This window comes from Petromyzon marinus, chromosome 38 (genome assembly GCF_048934315.1).
Source record: "Petromyzon marinus isolate PM22_M1 ecotype Great Lakes invasive population chromosome 38, UKy_Petmar_22M1.pri1.0, whole genome shotgun sequence".
NCBI lineage: Eukaryota > Metazoa > Chordata > Hyperoartia > Petromyzontiformes > Petromyzontidae > Petromyzon > Petromyzon marinus.
In genome coordinates, this window is record NC_133704.1 from 3642746 (window position 1) to 3659880 (window position 17135).

Consider the following 17135-nt stretch of genomic DNA (forward strand, 5'->3'; position numbering starts at 1 on the left):
GCGAATGCAAAACGTATAATTTCTAAAACGTGCAAAACACAGACTCAAGCGGTACGCGATGTCCCGTTTTGTGCGGGCGGGCAGGCGCGGGGGTGAGTGAGCGTGGGGGTCGAGCGGGTGCGGGGGACGGGTAGAAACTCGCCTGGGGTCTCCTTGCACGTGTCGTACATGAAGGACGGCGCCGGTGCGCGGTCGGGGGAACCCTCGGCCCAGTGCGCCGTCTCGTACCCCCCCTCGGCCTGCTGCTCCATCTCGGCCTCTCCCTCGGCCTCACGCCCCCCACCGTGGGCCGCAGCCGGCCTCGCGCTGCCCGGCAACGCGCGTGGGCCCCCGCGGGGAAGCCCGTCCGCAGCGGGGGCAGCGTGGGAGGGGCTACCCCCCGGACGGTCCCGGCGCAGACGCCCGGCCGCGCCGCGGGCTGCGGAGGACATGATGTTAATGTTACAGCGCGGGACGCACGGCCTAGGTACAAATCGACTGGAGCCGCTCGGTGTTCGTGTCGTGTCTTTCAGGGGACACCACGTGCCGCCGACGAGACGGTACGGGCAACGCGAGGGGGCCGTGTGAGCGGGCGATGTCACTGGGGGCAAGTTGTTGGCCTAAGGCGGTGAGGCTTGTGCGCGTCAGAACATCACAAACGATGGGGACATTGTTTTGAACGCTACGCGCTAAACGTGTGACCATTCGGCACCCCCGGCGGCGACTCCATGAGTTGTCGCGTTTCGTGGTCTCGGTTCGACTGGGGGGTGAGATTCGTCCAGAGCGGCACCGTGCGCCAACACGGGCCGCGGCGGTGAAAGCCTCGAACCTGCACGAGGCTCCGAGGGAGGAAGGAGCGTGGCCCCCGCATCCATCTTGTCCGATTCTGCAGGCGCCATCCGGCTCTTCCCCAACCGGGCAGTCTGCGCAGAGAATTAACTTCACAAAAAAAAATCGCCCAACAAATATTTTTCACAAAATGCAGAAACGTGAAGGTAACTTCTGCTGCCAAGTGCCCGGCACCTGACTTCGACAGCGATCGCTTGCCACAGCTGCACCGATCCCAGAACTGACCGAACGCGGTGTGTCCCAGTCCTCGCCACCGCCGCTGCTGTAGCTGCTGCACGCGACGGGCATGGTTGGCGGAGCCTGGCACGTGGAGGCGGTGAACCCGGAGGCCGGCGCGGTGAAACTGTCGGGCCGCTCGTCGCCGAAGCTCCTCCACACCGACGTGTCCTCCAGCGCTTCCCGGTCGCTCGCCGCTGCTTTGCTGCTGGCTGCAGGCCAAAGGGGTGACCCTAATTCAACGCAATTTTCAACTGTTCTTATTTGCCTTCATTAAATCTTAGTATTTTTATTCACAGGACGTGGTAAAACTTGAAAAATGGACCAACCAAACTTAAAGAGCCATCGTGTGTTATAGGCTAAGCGGGGATAACAGGTGACAGTGCACTCACAAAGGAACGCCGGATTAAAGGTACGATAGAGTGAAGGTGGGAAGCTGGCTCAGGTCGGGAGGTCACATACTGAGCTGGCATTGCTGAGATTTGTGAATTCTAATCCGAGTTTCACCTGTCCATGATCAACCGGCTTAAGTGTAGTCGGTTGGTGGTCTCAGCCTGGTCATTAATAAATTTCATAAACAAATGTAACTTTATAATAAATACATTTTTTCACTTAATTTCAATTTCGATCCCTTACAGCAGTTTTTTTGCGGCCACGTGCCGGACACCTCGCTGGAGCAGGATGTGTGGGGCATTGCCTCCTTTAGTGTGCATACGAGGTCACAAAACTACTTCTGAGGGATCTCAGAAGTAGTTCTGTGATGCATCCTTCTTAACGGGCCATTCTCCAACACGCGGTGATTCGCAAATCTGGGAAAGAGACAAACATGGACGGTTTGCTCCGCCGGGGCCTGCTGCTGGAGGAGGAGGCGGCGGCCGTCCCACTCACGCCACGGCTCTCACCGGGCTGCTTGGGGGTGCTCTCGGTGGCTCGGCAAGACGGGCTAGGCACGCCGGACGACAAGCAGAGGCTGTGGGCCTGGCTCTTCGAGGCGTCATGCACGATGCAGGACAGCTCGCCCGTGTCAGACAGCGACCTGGGGGCGGCGGCGGCAAGACATGCAGTCTATGACAAGCACAAAACCTCGTCTAAATCTGTGTTCAATTCATACTTGGGACATCTACCCCACAGTCGCTTCCCTTGCTTTCCTTAATTCTCGTGTTATGCCCAATTATTCCCCACGGTTTTGCACCTCCAATTAGTATGGCTGGCTACGTACGGTACGAAAGACGTTCAACATACATACACAGATATGGTGCTCGAAAACAGGTCCCTGCAGGGTGGGCTGGTAGGAACATTGGAATTTTGTATTCGGCTGTGGGCTGTGTGTGAATTTGCCACATCCCCAAAAGCGAAGTTCGCAAATGAGATAATGTGACTTCCAAATGTTGGGTGCAATAAGACATATCAAGTCTCTGCGCTGTCTATTGCTGATTTTACACCCAACAGCACGAGATTTCACTTCGTTAAAGTATTGAAAGGGGACGGACGGACGGACGAACGGACAGATTAATCCATTGCAGGCTGCTACACTCAGTTTACAACTTCGTTCCTACCAGTAAAAGTGTAGTGATAATACAGCTGCTGCTTGCGAAGGCTCACGATGCTAGTCGTTTTTGATGCTACAGTCGTTCTGTAGCAAATTAATTAAAGAATGAATAATTTTCTTCAAAAACGAAAACAGATTCATCGCTACACCCCTAATGACGACCTTGAGGTGGGCGAGAGAGGTGGTCGTGGTGTCCCGGCCTCATCCGACGATGACCCCTCGCTCTCCTCATCCTCCTCTTCTGAACATTCCGTCAGAAAACAAGATTCAGGCATCATCTCTGCTCTTGCTGCCGGTTTAAATTAATGTTCCAATCAATTAATGTTCCAAGGGAAATTGCAGGTGAAGTCACAGTGCACGAAGTGGCGAAATCCACCTGCGCGGTGCAGAGCAGCAGCGCCGTTGGCATGCTCCTGTTGAAGGTCCCGGCGCTGCGCGCCCTTCGCGATGGGGCGGACCAGGCCCTGGCGCCGCAGCTGGGGGCTGGCCAAATCCTGCGGTTGCGTTCGCGCGATCGCCGGTGAAATTCCCAACGCACGCGCGCACCGACCCGCAGAGCGAACGCCTCGGCTGTTTCACACCGAGTCGACTGTCTCGAGCAAACCCGCAGTTGACTCTCGGATGTCTCTCGGTTAACAAGGCGGAGGGGTGGTCCAGGTAAAACAAGCACAGGGATAATGCAAAATGCGTGGGCCCTCTCACCTCCACGCTGGCGACGGGGATCTGCAGGCGATGGAGAAACTGGGCGTGACGTGACCTCGCGTTGAGTTCAGGGGTGAAATATTCGGACTCATCGATCATCGTCCCCTTCCTCTCGTGCACAGCAACTCTCTGGAATGAAAATGTACGACTCGCCCCGTGTTCTTGCCAGCTGAGTGAATGTGCACACTGTGCAGCGACGAGTGCAACCGTGATGCCTGTTTTCTAAGCCTGTAACGATGCATTGTTTACAATCGATTTGTACGCTCTTAATGCATGCATCAATTCACGTGCGCGGAGAAAATCTATTATTTTACCAATGCATGAATTGGATACACAACATTTTGGCTGATGGAGTGAAGAAAACTGTTCACATGAAACAGAGTAAACAAGAAACAATACAAACGAGATGGGAGAACATTCGTCAAACAAATTCTAACGCGAATTGAATCGCGACCTTCAATCGCGACGATTCCTCCACTCGTCAAGAGGGGGTTCACTGTGCGCCGCACGGCTGCCATGCGGGGCCCCTGCCCAGCTCCAAGCACCCCGGGCCCGCCGGCCGTGCCCTCGTAGCTACTCACGGAGACGCCGGCCTGCGCCACGACGCCGGGCGTGTTCCGCCCGCGCCTCTTGGTCACGAAGCTGTCGTCCAGCTCCGGGCTCGCCTCCTGACGCACCTCCGGCTCCTCCTCCCCCACCTCCCGCCGCCGCGCGCTGCTCTTCCCGACGCTTCCGGCGGGCGGCCCGGATCCCTTCTCGCCCGTCCCCGAGGCCCACGGGGCGGAGTTTGCGCGGCCCTGCTCGGACGACGTCGTGCCCCCGCCTCCTCTGGTGTTCACCGACGCGGTTGCGGAGCCCCCTGGCTTCTCCTCCTTACCCGATTTCGGCGCGCGTGGGAAGACGGTCCCCGCCTCCCAGCCTGCGTCCGTTTCCGCTCTGCCTGCTGGGCGTCAGAACGGCCGTAGGTTTTCACGGTCCAGCTTCACGGCAGCACGCGGCACGGCACGAAAACCCGTCGGAGATTTTGACTCCTTGTAATCACGCAACGGGGCTCTCAGCGCGAGCTTCGCAGTAACGCTCGCGGTAACGTTCACCTGCCGGTGTCTGTGACTGAGTCAGGGTCCTCGATACGTTGAGGTTATCAGCATCTGCAGTTGCTGTTAACAGACAACCTGCAAGATGTGGAGCAGAGTTGCCCAAACGTTTTACTCAAACCGCTGCCCTTGTTGTGGCCTCCCTCCGTAAACAGACGGAGGCCATGTGCACGGCAGGGTCACTTTTATTTTCACTGTGAACCGTAACCGGCCGGGTGGCTCAGCGGTAGAGCGACCGGCTGACAATCCAAAGCTTGTAAGTTCGTTGGTGGTTGTCTCGGCCCATAATTCCTCCGGGCTCGATAAAATAGGTACCACTTTGTGGGGAAGTCAACAGTGGTTGTCCTAGAAATGTGAAATTTCCACCATGGATCTGCAGGGCTGTAAGCAGGAGATGAGCACCGCCTTGATGCTCATTTGAGCCGGAACTCACTCGGGCCTCGGGCTGGAATTCACTCGGACTCGGGGATGCAAGAGAACGAGGAAGGCATTGTTTTTGTGACCCCGAATCTTCCAGGATCCCCGACGGGTAAACACCAGCTGTGTGTGGCGCACACACCAGACACAGACCACCGCACGCAACCCACCTGTGCACCGAGCCCCCTGTGCGCGCGGTGGTTTAGGAGGGGCCCCAGACCCGTGGCATGCAGAGGGCCCCTGGGTACCCCTCTCAGGCTGCTCCACGGCATCACACGGCAAGATGAACCTACACTCGGGGGGGCGCGGACGGACGGACGCACGGCCAGAGCTCAAGGGCGAGAGATGTCTCCCCCGATGCCAGGGGGTGGGATGGGGTGAGGCGGTGGGGGGGGGGGGAAGGTAGGGAAATATTTTCCAGAGTTCAGCCCCGGGATGCTCCGGCTGATATCAGACAGTACAGTGTGGGCTTTACCTGCAAGACCTGGTTGGCGTGGCGTGTTGGTGCCCGTCGCCCAAGTTGCGGAAGTGCTGCTCCACGGGCGAGTCGTCTCGCGGCTCCTCCTCCGTCAGCGCCAACTCATCGTTGTCCTCTTCGCTCCCTTCATCGCCACGGGGCCAGGCCATCCCCTCCTCGCTCACTGTGTCGCTCTCCACGCTCTCTCCCCGCTGCGTCGTCACGTACACCTCGTCCACGACGGAGCTGGGCTCCCACTCTGAAAAGTTTGTGGGCCCTCGCACCTGCAACGACGAGGACGCGGGCCATGGCGCCACCACAAGTCTCCACCCTCGCCCGTCCACGCGAGACCCTCGTACCATTCTTCGCATGCCTCGTCCAATCGGATGCCAAGTCAACCGCAACGTCTTCAAGATCAACCGTGGACTCGCTACCGCCTACCTCTCCCCTCTCATCTCACTCTAAACCCCTCCACTCAACTCTCCTACCTCTTCCCTCTCACCTCACTCTACTCCCCTCCATTCAACTCTACCTCTCCCCTCTCATCTCACTCTACTCCCCTCCGCGCACTCTCCTGCCTCTCCCCTCTCATCTCATTTGTCTGATCTACAAATCGAAAATTCTTTCCGAAATCAGGCTAAACATTTTTAAATGACGTCATGGAAACTGTACGTTTGAGCAACATTTGCAGTGTATAGGCAATGCGACTAATGAAACTCTGTACGCCTCTGCACACATCGCTTACCTCCCCGCGAGCCCCAGGCTCCGCTGCAGGGCTGTCAAGAGGCTTCGTGGCGGTGGCACTGGTGGTGGTGGTGGTGGCGGCACGAGGGCACTGGTTGAGCCGTGGTTGCTTGACGAGCACTGCTGCACCAGTGAACATACAAGCAACAAGTAAAACCACCCACACCAGGCGCTTACTCTGATTCACATCACGATCCGACTACACAAACGACCGTGCGCGTTCAGAGCGCTGCGCGGGACCGGCACGTTACAGCCACAAGACGGACAAACCTTGCGGAGGCCTGTAGTGCCGCGGAGGAGCCACGGCCATCAGCGAAGCGACGTCAACTGCGACCGCCATCTTACCACGGTCGCCCTTCCTCTCCACCTTCCCTGCGACCTGCGCTCCCGCTCTCCATGACGTCTCGTTGTGCCCGATCACAGCACGGTCGACCTCGTCGAAATCAGCCGGAGCATTGCCAGTGGCCTGATGGCTGGGCTCCGCCGAACTTCTCGGTCCGCTTGCGTGAATTTCTGCAGCGGAAAATGATTTCCTTCCGCTCGTGTCTCCAAATTGACGTTGCCTCGGTTTCATTCCGGCAGCCCTCTGGCGATTCCCTTCATCCGCCTTACCCTCGCACTCCGGCTCTGTGTCGTGGCGTTGCTCGGCCGCATGGGTGTCGTGACGGCCGTCGTGGGTCACCAATCCCCGCAGCGTACCGATGCCGGCTTCGAAGCGGCGCTCCAACATCGTGGTGGTGGTGCCGAGCGCGTGCGGCACAAGTCTCGTGGTATCGCGTACGTCACTCCTGCGCCCTCCGAACGGACGCTCCCTGATCTCTCCAGCATCATCGTCCTCCTCGTCGTCGTAGGGGCAGCCCCGCTGGGCCGCTGTCCACTGAAACCCGTCTTCTGCTTCCGAGCTCACCTCAGGGCGGCTCACCGTGTTTCTGCGCACGGAACGGATTTCCACGTGGCCGCCTCTTGCGTCGGCGTGTGACCACGTCTGCCGAAGACTTGCCTCCTCTTTCGGTGAATCTTCCACCTGCGAAGAGCTGGACTCGAAGCTCACTTCAAACGCCACGCCACGCGGCACGTTGTACGCGTGGTAATTCCGGCGGCCCTCGCCTGCCTCGCGTCCAACGCGCGTTCCCTCCGGATCTCGCCCCGGCTTCTCCCTGGTTCCGTCGGACCGCTTGGGCGCCGGTCGTCCCTTCTGGCTGCCCGGCTCCACGCGCACATCCCTCGCTCCGCGTCGGCCAGGCTTGGACGCTGACCCCAGCTCGGCCGCTTGCCCGGCTGAAGCAGACCGAAGAGCGGCATGACGGGCTTGCTTCGTTGGGTCCGGGGCGTCCGTGACGTCGCGGGCTGCGATCCCCACGTCCGTGTCGCTCCGATAAGCGGTGGCGAGAGGCCGGGTGAGAGTTGGCGAGCCGCCCTCAGACGGAGAGACGGCGGCTGGCGGGGCATCGACGAGCGGACGCAAGCTGAGCGGAGAGCGGCGGGACGCGGGCGGTGGCCGCGTGCGGTGCCACTCCTGGTGACGGAAGATAAACGCACAATTGGTAATTCTTGGTGCAAATCAAAACTATCACCAAACCAAGCAATGAGGCTTATGGAACGTGTGTTTTTATAGCTATATACAGTGCACGTGCCCGTATACACGTGCAGAAGGCAAACGATCTCGCGAAGTGACGGCGAGTTCTAAGAGACACGTGTCGCTGTGCGCGTCCCGTGCCCGGTGCCGCCGGACCGCACCGCCAAGTCCTGGCGCAGGGTGAAGTGGACGTCGCTCAGGGTGAGAGAGCGCTCCCGGGCGGCCACGACCGTCCCCGCGCGCACCACGTCCAGCCACGGTTCCGGCAAGGACCGCTCCACAGGCATCTGCTGCCCCGACACCAGGAGCTTCTTCACAAATGGATCGTCGATCTCGGCCCAGGGCAGGCTGTCTGCGGACGACGACACGGGGAGCTTAGCCAGCGCCGCGCCCTGCCCCCGCCACGCACCGGCTCGCGCCGTCGCCGACAGGAGCACGAAGGATTCGTTCATCTTGCGCGATCGCTACGGGAGCTACAGGACCCCCTCCCCGTCACGGACGGCCAGGCGGACGGAGCTGATGCATAAACACTTACGGCATCAGGTGGAAAGCATTTCAAAACATTACACTGGGTGCTCATCGAACACCCTATGAACACCTTGCCTCTGCTGTGACAGAGCCTGATTAAGTGTAAACGCCGCAGGCGATGGATGCCCAGTGCACACAATCCTTTACCTGACACTCAACAAAACGCACAGCTCTAACACAAAAGTGAAAGGAAACATCCAAACAAGAGAGTGCGGCGAGGCCCATATGCCAGGTGTTCAATGGCTCGTTCCATCAGATAAAGCGTTGTATTGTTCGCCGTAATGGTTCCATAGCAAACGTCTGTCCCTGGGTGACGATGCTGCCCATAAACTAGGGTCACCGTGAAAGGTGAACGTGGCCGTGTATGCAGCAAACCCCGCACAACTCCAATATTTAGTCATTCCGCTCACCCAGGACAGCCTCCACGAGTCTCAAGACTCTTATTCACTGAGTGAACACAACACTGAGTGAACAAGAGACTCGAGATCCTGCACCGTCCCTCTGTTGTCCACCACGTATACCCCCGGCCTATAACATCCTGGCATGCACGGTGATCGCTCAACCAAGCGCTATCCAGGCTCAAGCCCGCTTAGATTGTGAGATCGGACATGATCGGGCGTGTGCCACGACCTCTATCACTGCACTGTTCCACACCTCGTGCGCTGCACTCTTTGATGTATTTCTGTATATGTACAGTACAACCTCGGAGATCGAACGCCCCAGAACTCGGAATTCGGTGATCGAACAAAATTTTCGACCATTTTTTGCCCCGACATCGAACAAAAATTCGGAGGTCGAACAACTTGAAAGAAGCTGCGTGGGCCGAGACGCGTAGCCAGGGCGACCGAGACGCATAGCCATGGCGACCGAGACGCGTAGCCACGGCAACCGAGACGCGTAACCATGGCGACCGAGACGCGTAGCCATGGCGACCGAGACGCGTAGCCATGGCGACCGAGACGCGTAACCATGGCGACCGAGACACATAACCAGGGCGACCGAGACAAAGGCGAATGATCCAGTTTACGCGTAGCTCTTGCCCAGTGCAGACCCGCCAAAAACATCGTTCCGTTCACTTTTTCCTCACCGCCTTCCACTCAAGCCATCCACTCTCCTTACTACAGGGAAAGTGAAGTTCAATGTTCATTTATTCTATTAATTATAACTGTGTTTCTTGTTTGTTGTATGCTTTTATGTACTGTACTGTATTTTAATATTGTAAACTTTGTGCCAAAAAGGCCCATAATAGGAGCATCCTTGGGTGGGGAACCAATTAATGCCATTTCCATTCATTCTTATGGGGAAAATTGATTCGGTGTTCGAACAAATCGCTGTTCCAACACGGTTTTGGAACGAATTGAGTTCGATCTCCGAGGTACCACTGTATTTGTTTTCGCTCTGAAGAAACTGGAACCTTGATGCAAATAACGAAGAACGTTCGGAACCTGAAAATATCTCGTAGACGATGGTGCAGTAGCTGTAGACGTCGGACTTGGCGCTGATGTTCCTGCCCTCGAGCACCTCCAGCGGCAGCCAGCGGTGCAGCGCGGGCGGCAGGAGCCGTCCGGGCCGCGCCCGGTCCCCGGGCCCGCTGCAACCGCACGGCAACGGCCTCAGCACTCGCCACCGCCCCCCGCGCGGTCGCCCCGTGTTTACCGCCCCACCACCTCGTACAAACGTAACTCCCTCCGTCAATCCACTGCTGGACAAAGGCCTCTCCACGCCGTTCCGGTCACGGGGGTTGTCTTTTTACGCGCGTATGTATGTTGCATTTATTTCGCAACGTACGTAGCCAACCGTGCTAATTGGAATGTGCGGGGAAAGACAACAAACTAAACACAAAAAGCAGTTGACCACAATGGCGAGGTGGGGGGGGGGGTCGGAGGCAGCCAGGACCGTTTAGAATATCGCTCGCCATCGATGTTAGCCGTCGCAGGGAAGCGAACTCAGGTCACTGGGTTCGTACTGAAGCTTGGTAACCGCTGCACCACCGTTCCTTCGCTGAGTATGAATTACGATTCGTCAGAGTAGTGCGGGTGAAATCTCAAACGCCTGCAGGGGTCACGAGAACCCTTTACGTACAACGCAGACAAACGTAACGCGACCGTTTCTCGCGTACGACGACCGGGCGAGCGCGTCGCGAGCGTAACGATTGGTCGCGATCGGTGCTTCGTCCCACGCCGAGCGTAGCAGGTCCAAAGAGAGAGACCGAGGAATTCGCCGCGGGGGAGGCCGCACCTGGGCATGGCGTACTCGAGGCCGGAGAGCTTCGCGGTGTCGGGCGAGACGAGATGCACGGCGTGCGAGGACAGCCCGGCGTGCAGCACCCCGCGATTGTGCAGGAACCGAAGCGCCGTGCACACCTGCAGCAGCAGCCGCAGGATCGTCTCGTGGCACAGCACGGGGAAGTCCAGCTTCTGTGCGGCCGGGAGGAGAGGACACGGGGAGAGAGAGAGAGAGAGAGAAAGCCACGCCGCTCAGGAAGATGCGCGGGTTACGTACGGCATGAACGACGCCTTAAAGCGGTGGTTCTCAACACGGCTGTGGCATGGAGGGCGCAGGTTGCGGCATGGATACCGTGCAGGAGAAATTTCCAATGTGCGTCGGGAACGTCCGCGTTACGTTGCGGTAACACAACACGCGGATATACCGCCAAACCAATAACGTTGAGGACCACTGCCAAAGAGAAAGATGCAGCCCAAATATTGAAGAGTTTTTATCTTGTGGATATGTGCCTTCATTACACGTGTCCTGGGTTGTCCAACATGGGTCTTAAGCTTCGTCCATGAGAAAAACATTTACTTAAAATATCAAGGCCACCTTTTTATCATTGTGACATCATTGCACTGATGTTGTATTCAAATTTAGAGGAGCCATATTACAATGCCATCACTCAAGTGCCATGATGGCGCACCTAAGTTAACCAAGCTTCCAATCTCACGTTCCAGAGAGTAGGTTGGTATCTAAGTGGCTATTTGTTCCGCAGGTTTACCGTCCTTTAAAGATGCACCAGTGGACCATTGCAGTGCAATGGTCCACTGGTGCAGCATCACGTGCTGCTGCTCTCTCTAACCCAGGGCGCACTTGTAAAACAGAGAGGCAATGCCTCAGTGGGTTTATTTAATCTTCTGGTTAAGTGAACGGACTGAGGAGCACAAGCTATGGGAGAGAGGGGCGCACACACAGACACACGCCCACCCTCTCATGCAGCACGGAGTAGAGGGATCCCAGGCGGACTCGCTCGAACACGAGTCTCGGCGAACGAAGTCCATCCACGAGGCTGACTCCCATGAGCAGCAGCAGCTCAGGACAGCGCAGGCCCCTGGAGACACGACACACGCGCACGACATGCACCCTCAGCAGAACTATTACGCGTGCGGTTGTGTCTGGCGGCGACCAGCCGGGACCACCGGGCTAAGGGGGTCGCTGAGCGGGACCGATTACCCCGGTTCGATCGCTCCACTGATTGGACAAAGCAAAAACAGCCGAGTGGAACAAAAAAAACGTCGCCTCTGTTGCCACATTGTGCCGCTGGACGGGAGGCGACGGACGGCGGTTGGCGACGTAGTCGACGTCGTCAGGCGCGTCACGTAGTCGACGACAAGTTTTGGTCGATCAAACGTCTCCGTGGACTTCACCTGTAGGCCTCCTGCTCAGCCACGAGCAGGTCCGCCAGACGCCTCGCCCTGCCTTTCTCTCCCTCGGGCCGGACGTCCCGGACGGTCACCTTGGTCCCACTCCACACCAAACTGCAACGATGAGCGGCCGTGTCAGGCGATCCCCTCCTCTGCGATTATTTGAACCGCGCACAGCAAAGGCAATGCTGAGGCGGCGCCAGCGTGACTCACCTCGTCATGAGCGTGTGAGGCCCGTTGGCGTAGGACACGTGCCGGTCGTTCTCGTCGTGGTACAGCTCGTTTTGGGGGATTATGGGAAGGAACGCCGCGTACCCCAGGCTTCCCCTGGGTCCCGTGCAAACCTAACAGGGAACGTCCAGTGGAAAACCCATGAATGGCAAAATGATCAGCATTACCATCCCATACAGACTCACCATCCCACACAGCCTCACCATCCCACAGTCTCACTATCCCACAGTCTCACCATCCCACACAGCCTCACCGTCCCATACAGCCTCACCATCCCACACAGACTCACCATCCCATAGCCGAGGTTTTCAAGACGGAGGCATGAGCGGCTCCGTGCGTCCAAGGCTCCCAGCTGCTGCTCCTCCTCCTGTCCCCTGCGATAAATTGCCACTCGGTGACCACTGACCAGCTCCTGAATGCCCGCGCAGGATTCTACAAACGCCACCGTAAAGGCTGAGATAACGATCGGCTCTCGTGTTGTTGTTGTCGTTGTTTGGGAGTTACTTGAATCTGAGGAGGCGGCGTAGGGAGGAGTGGGGTACGGCGAGAGCGGCGTGCCGCGGCGACTGCGGCGCTCCGCTCTGGCACGTCCGCCCGGTGGCGTGGCTCCCCAGCCGCAGCATCTCGCTCCAGCAGTGACCCAGCAGCTCCAGGACCTGCCAGACACACGCTCAGACGGTGACGCGGCCCAGCAATGGCACATTTACCGCTTGGTTTGCCAGAGGTCCGCGGTTCAGATCCGGTAGGCCACCCCAGTGTATTAACCGTGCGATCAGGCGCCGCCTGCTTCGTTGTGGATGTTGACGGTCCGAAATGAGTACGCCATCGTATGCAGGCGTGACGGTCCATATTTGCCAAATTTGAAAATGTGCCATGAAAAACTCAATTAGGGTTACAAAAAGTAACGTCACACCAAAGCTACTGCAGACTGTGTGCAGACGTTTCAGCAAATCTGGCTATCTGCATGATGCTGGTTGCAATTACTGGCGAAAAGTTTAACTCAGATTGTAAATGTTTCGGATTTGCTCTCCAACACACCGGTGTGCTGTACTAGTAGCGAATTGGAATGTCCTGTTTATGTGACAAACCTTACTAATTGGCTGTGTCGGGTGGTGGCGGGTTTAACGACACATTTATATTTACGTGATCTAACCCAAAAAACCTAAATCATGCATTATACTGGTCGCGAAAGCCTACGTGCTAAACTGTGAGTGAAACATTGCACTTTCGTGGTAGCCTTCCGCTAAAAGAATGGCGGGAATACCGAACGTGCTGATGAATACTTTTACTGCTCCTGTGCTCAGTGGCTGAAGCCCAGCATGCACTGAGAGCCATGCTTCCAGACAAAACGGTTCCTCGTGGATGCTGGCCATATCCGTGTTTCCAGAAGTAAGCAAACATGGTTCCCGGAGAATTCCTGGGTTTTACTTTGCTGAATTTCCCAAAGAATCTTCTCCCAGTCACTCACAGACTGGAGTAGGTGGCACATGGCGAGCGGCAGCAACAGCCGTAGACAGAGCCGACTGAAGTTAATCCTCGTGCGAGCCCACGAGGGCACGGCAACCGCCCTGCGCGCGTGTCAAAGGAGCTTCCGCGCCGCAACGTGAGTCAGAGGAGACGCTTCCAGATTGCCGCGGTCCCGCACGCCACCGTCTCACTCACGCTCTGGTTGCGAGGCCCCGCCTCCGCGGCCCAGTCCGCTGGCGAGCGCCCGCCGCGGTCGTGCAGCCGCAGGTCCCCGCCGGCGCCCAGCATGGCCAGCAGCAGCGGCACGCAGCCCGAGAAGGCCGCCGCGTGCATCGGCGTCGCCCCGTCCTCACTTCGGCTAAGGGTGAAGGGGACGGGGCCGGCGGGTTTCATCGCGGCTTCGCCACCGGCGAGGAGATACGTCAATGGGGCTGATCTCACCAGCAGGCTTGAGCCTACTGTCATCGCCTAAGCAGGCTTGAGCCTGCTTAGGCGATGACAGTAGAGAAGTGTATCTTGAAACTATCTATGGAGAGCTATGGGTATTGGTGGGTGGGTTTCCTCCGTGTATCTGGTTTCCTTCCATGCGCCAAACTCTTTGTTCAATGAATTGGACAAACATGAAAATGGAGGACACTGAAACAAAACTCATAAGGGTTTCATGGGTAAAAGGCATTATTGCTGTTCAGTTGATCCAATCTATATAACCAAAGAATCGCATAAACACCGATGATCGACGGCATCTTTACATGCGGTCACATCTAGATGCTACAAAAATCCACATTGTGTTGCATGCACACGTGTGCGGTGGAGCCGGAGCCATCACGCACCGGTTGGGGTCGGCCCCACAATGCAGCAGCTGCTCCACCGCTTGGCTCTGCCCCGTGATGGCTGCCATGAATAGGGGCGTCTGCCCATCGTCGTTGGGGAGGTCGGGGTTTAAACCTGCGCACGACGCGAAGCAGGAGGATGGAGACATCGCTCACAGCACCAACAAGAGACAGGCCCTATACGGGCAGGGGTTGCCACGAGATGGCTGAGAAAAATAAATCTATTTTTATTTTATAAGAAAACCAACCCCTCAGCTTGCTGTGCCTCCCTCCCGCCACCCTTGCGAGCGGCAGGAACGGTCATCAATGGCGAGGAGCGGCTGCGTGAGCAGCACTCCAAGCCGGCTTCGCGCTCAGGAGGCACAGCTCCAACTCCTCATCGGGGCTGGTTGGTCCAGACACTTTAGAGCCCATTTCGTAAGTTGGAAACTATAGAAATGATCCCTGAAAGTATAGTCTTAGTGAGAACACGTCGGCAAAGCGCTATATGTAGTCGGGAAAACTCTCTCTACGCTATGGGTACTGTGTGGTTTCCCAGCTAGGCAGGTGTTATCACCTAAACATATTAAACTTGTTCAATGTCACCATCAACTGGAATTAAACATGTTTATATCACCTGCAAAGTCAAGATGTAAAGGCTAAAAGTAGTTTACTACAACTGTGCTAACGGTGAAATGCATGGTGGGAGCCGCCTCTCGACCTAGACCACGAGGCGGCGCTGCTCGAAGAGTTGAGAGCGTGGTGACAGCAGTTACATTTACTGACTTTAAAAAGTAACGGATAAAACACGCACGCCTTTCTGAAAACGCGTGGCTAAATTAACTAACCCCTATAAACAAGGACAATAAACTAACCATTATAAACAAGGACGATAAAACAGCGCAGGGCCGCTGCCGTGTCTTTGTCACCACAATGCCGTGACTCGGATTCGAACCGAGGTTGCTGCGGCCACAACGCAGAGTACTAACCACTATACGATCACGGCGAGCTACGCGGCCCGCTAGCTCCACCTCCAGGCAAAGAGCTCTCTTGATGGCCTCAAGCATCACGCCAGACTCACTCAATGGGCTCGTCCGACGTTGTATCGGAATACTGCTGCTGATCTTAGTACGGCAGACTGTCGATTATCCGCGTGCGGTTTATCCGATATGCGCCTGAGAATTTGGCATGAATTAATAACTCGTGGATTTCCCCTTCAGGCTAAATTAATAATCTAACAACAGTAATACATTGTTTTTTCTTGGAAATATTCATTACAAGTCACGTGCTTAAACCGAACAAATATGTGCTCCGGTTAGTTCGAAAGCCACGTGATCGCCCCTAGAGTGCAGCAGTTGCAAATCTTTACAACAGTGGGTGGAGTCTGATGTAGATTGGCGTGGTTCTGATATTCATTTAGTGGGCAGTCTTCTGCGCGGGAGCATGAAAGTGTTGTCACTGAGCATGCACATCGATCGGTAATCTACGCCTATATTCGTGGTTTTCGGCATTAAGATGCGCAAACAATTTCTATTTCTGGATTATCCACGATTGAGAATTGTCCACGGCCGACCTCCCCGTCATTAGCGCGGATAATCGAGAGTCTACTGTACGTGTAAATATGTCGTGGTCTTCAGAAAAAATATTTTACAGAACAACGTTTTGATCAACTTTCCAACCCTTTTCTGAAAAGGTAGATAAGATCCCCAGCGAGTGACTAGTAACGTGGAATAAGAGGCGATTAAGAGAGCTCTTTGTATGGAATGAAAGCAGCAAGCCCGCGTAGCTCGCCGTGATCGTATAGTGGTGATGGCTAGTGCCATCACCACTATTTAACAATTTTATTAAAGCTTAAAAAAATAGCAATGCTGTTTCACGGAGCGGTAGGCTACACGGCCCGTTTCCATCACGTCGCTGTATCCGCCGGGCATGCCATCGCTTGGGATGAAACGTGATTACCTCGGCAATTCAACTTGAACTTAATTCAGTCGCGATTACAGAAAAAAAATTCGTCATCTGTCTTGGTATGCCGAGAAAAGTAACTATTTGACCGCCATTACATTACTGTAAGCGCCTCCAACGGAACAGGCATTTGCAATACATTTTAGAGTGCAAAAATCTGTTTTTATTTAGGATAAGAAACCAACCCCTCAGCTTGCTGTGCCTCCCTCCCGCCACCCTTGCGAGTGGCAGGAACGGTCATCAATGGCGAGGAGCGGCTGCGTGAGCAGCACTCCAAGCCGGCTTCGCGCTCAGGAGGCACAGCTCCAACTCCTCATCGGGGCTGGTTGGTCCAGACACTTTAGAGCCCATTTCGTAAGTTGGAAACTATAGAAATGATCCCTGAAAGTATAGTCTTAGTGAGAACACGTCGGCCAAGCGATATATGTAGTCAGGAAGACTCGCTCTACGCTATGGGTACTGTGTGGTTTCCCAGTTAGGCTGTGTTATCACGTAAACATAGTAACCTTGTTCAGTGTGTCAACATTAAATGTAACATGTTTCATCACTAATGCGATCAATTACTTGCAGAGACAACAAACGATGTAAACGATCAAAGTAGTTTACTATTACTGTGCTAAACGTGAAATGCATGATGGGAGTCGCTCCTCGCTGCTGCCAACTTGGGCCACGAGGCGGCGCTGCTCGAGGAGCTCAGAGCGTGGGGCTCTGCGTAATCGTTACATTTTCTGACTTCAAAATATAAACAGATTAGCGGGAAGTACCCGGCGTTGCCCGGTAAGGGAAAAAAAATATTTTAAAACTTCTCGAAACTTAAAAACATAACATACACAAATTTTAAAAAAATTGATCATTACCTCATTAATTAAAATAAAACCCAACAAACGGTGGAAATATAAACTTACGCTCGCGAGCCAAGA

General features: G+C 55.7%; 1 protein-coding gene and 3 non-coding genes across 7 annotated transcripts in view; all 4 read right to left on the reverse strand.

Annotated features, from left to right (window-relative positions):
• Nucleotides 1-17135, reverse strand: part of TEX14 (testis expressed 14, intercellular bridge forming factor) — a 112921-nt gene that overhangs the window by 5777 nt on the left and 90009 nt on the right. For 2 of the 4 annotated variants that reach the window (XM_076072534.1, XM_076072530.1), the window contains exons 3-24: nucleotides 14275-14389; nucleotides 13640-13802; nucleotides 12482-12633; nucleotides 12267-12351; nucleotides 11960-12090; nucleotides 11750-11860; nucleotides 11310-11433; nucleotides 10350-10528; nucleotides 9557-9702; nucleotides 7745-7935; nucleotides 6278-7523; nucleotides 6009-6130; nucleotides 5282-5547; nucleotides 4977-5095; nucleotides 3877-4238; nucleotides 3296-3424; nucleotides 2970-3087; nucleotides 2756-2834; nucleotides 1947-2080; nucleotides 1054-1256; nucleotides 809-902; nucleotides 143-418 (exon numbers count right to left, since the gene is read on the reverse strand). In XM_076072534.1, coding sequence (XP_075928649.1) covers nucleotides 143-418; nucleotides 809-902; nucleotides 1054-1256; nucleotides 1947-2080; nucleotides 2756-2834; nucleotides 2970-3087; nucleotides 3296-3424; nucleotides 3877-4238; nucleotides 4977-5095; nucleotides 5282-5547; nucleotides 6009-6130; nucleotides 6278-7523; nucleotides 7745-7935; nucleotides 9557-9702; nucleotides 10350-10528; nucleotides 11310-11433; nucleotides 11750-11860; nucleotides 11960-12090; nucleotides 12267-12351; nucleotides 12482-12633; nucleotides 13640-13802; nucleotides 14275-14389 — 4545 coding nt within the window. The remainder of the gene's footprint in view (nucleotides 1-142; nucleotides 419-808; nucleotides 903-1053; nucleotides 1257-1946; nucleotides 2081-2755; nucleotides 2835-2969; nucleotides 3088-3295; nucleotides 3425-3876; nucleotides 4239-4976; nucleotides 5096-5281; nucleotides 5548-6008; nucleotides 6131-6277; nucleotides 7524-7744; nucleotides 7936-9556; nucleotides 9703-10349; nucleotides 10529-11309; nucleotides 11434-11749; nucleotides 11861-11959; nucleotides 12091-12266; nucleotides 12352-12481; nucleotides 12634-13639; nucleotides 13803-14274; nucleotides 14390-17135) is intronic. The other 2 variants (XM_076072533.1, XM_076072532.1) reach the window with 2 other exon arrangements.
• Nucleotides 14521-14734, reverse strand: LOC116950339 (small nucleolar RNA U3). Its single transcript, XR_004403998.1, has one exon. It is a non-coding gene; the product is annotated as a small nucleolar RNA U3 (small nucleolar RNA).
• TRNAH-GUG (transfer RNA histidin (anticodon GUG)) lies at nucleotides 15188-15259 on the reverse strand. Its single transcript has one exon. It is a non-coding gene; the product is annotated as a tRNA-His (tRNA).
• On the reverse strand, nucleotides 16399-16612 carry LOC116950338 (small nucleolar RNA U3). The gene has a single exon (XR_004403997.2). It is a non-coding gene; the product is annotated as a small nucleolar RNA U3 (small nucleolar RNA).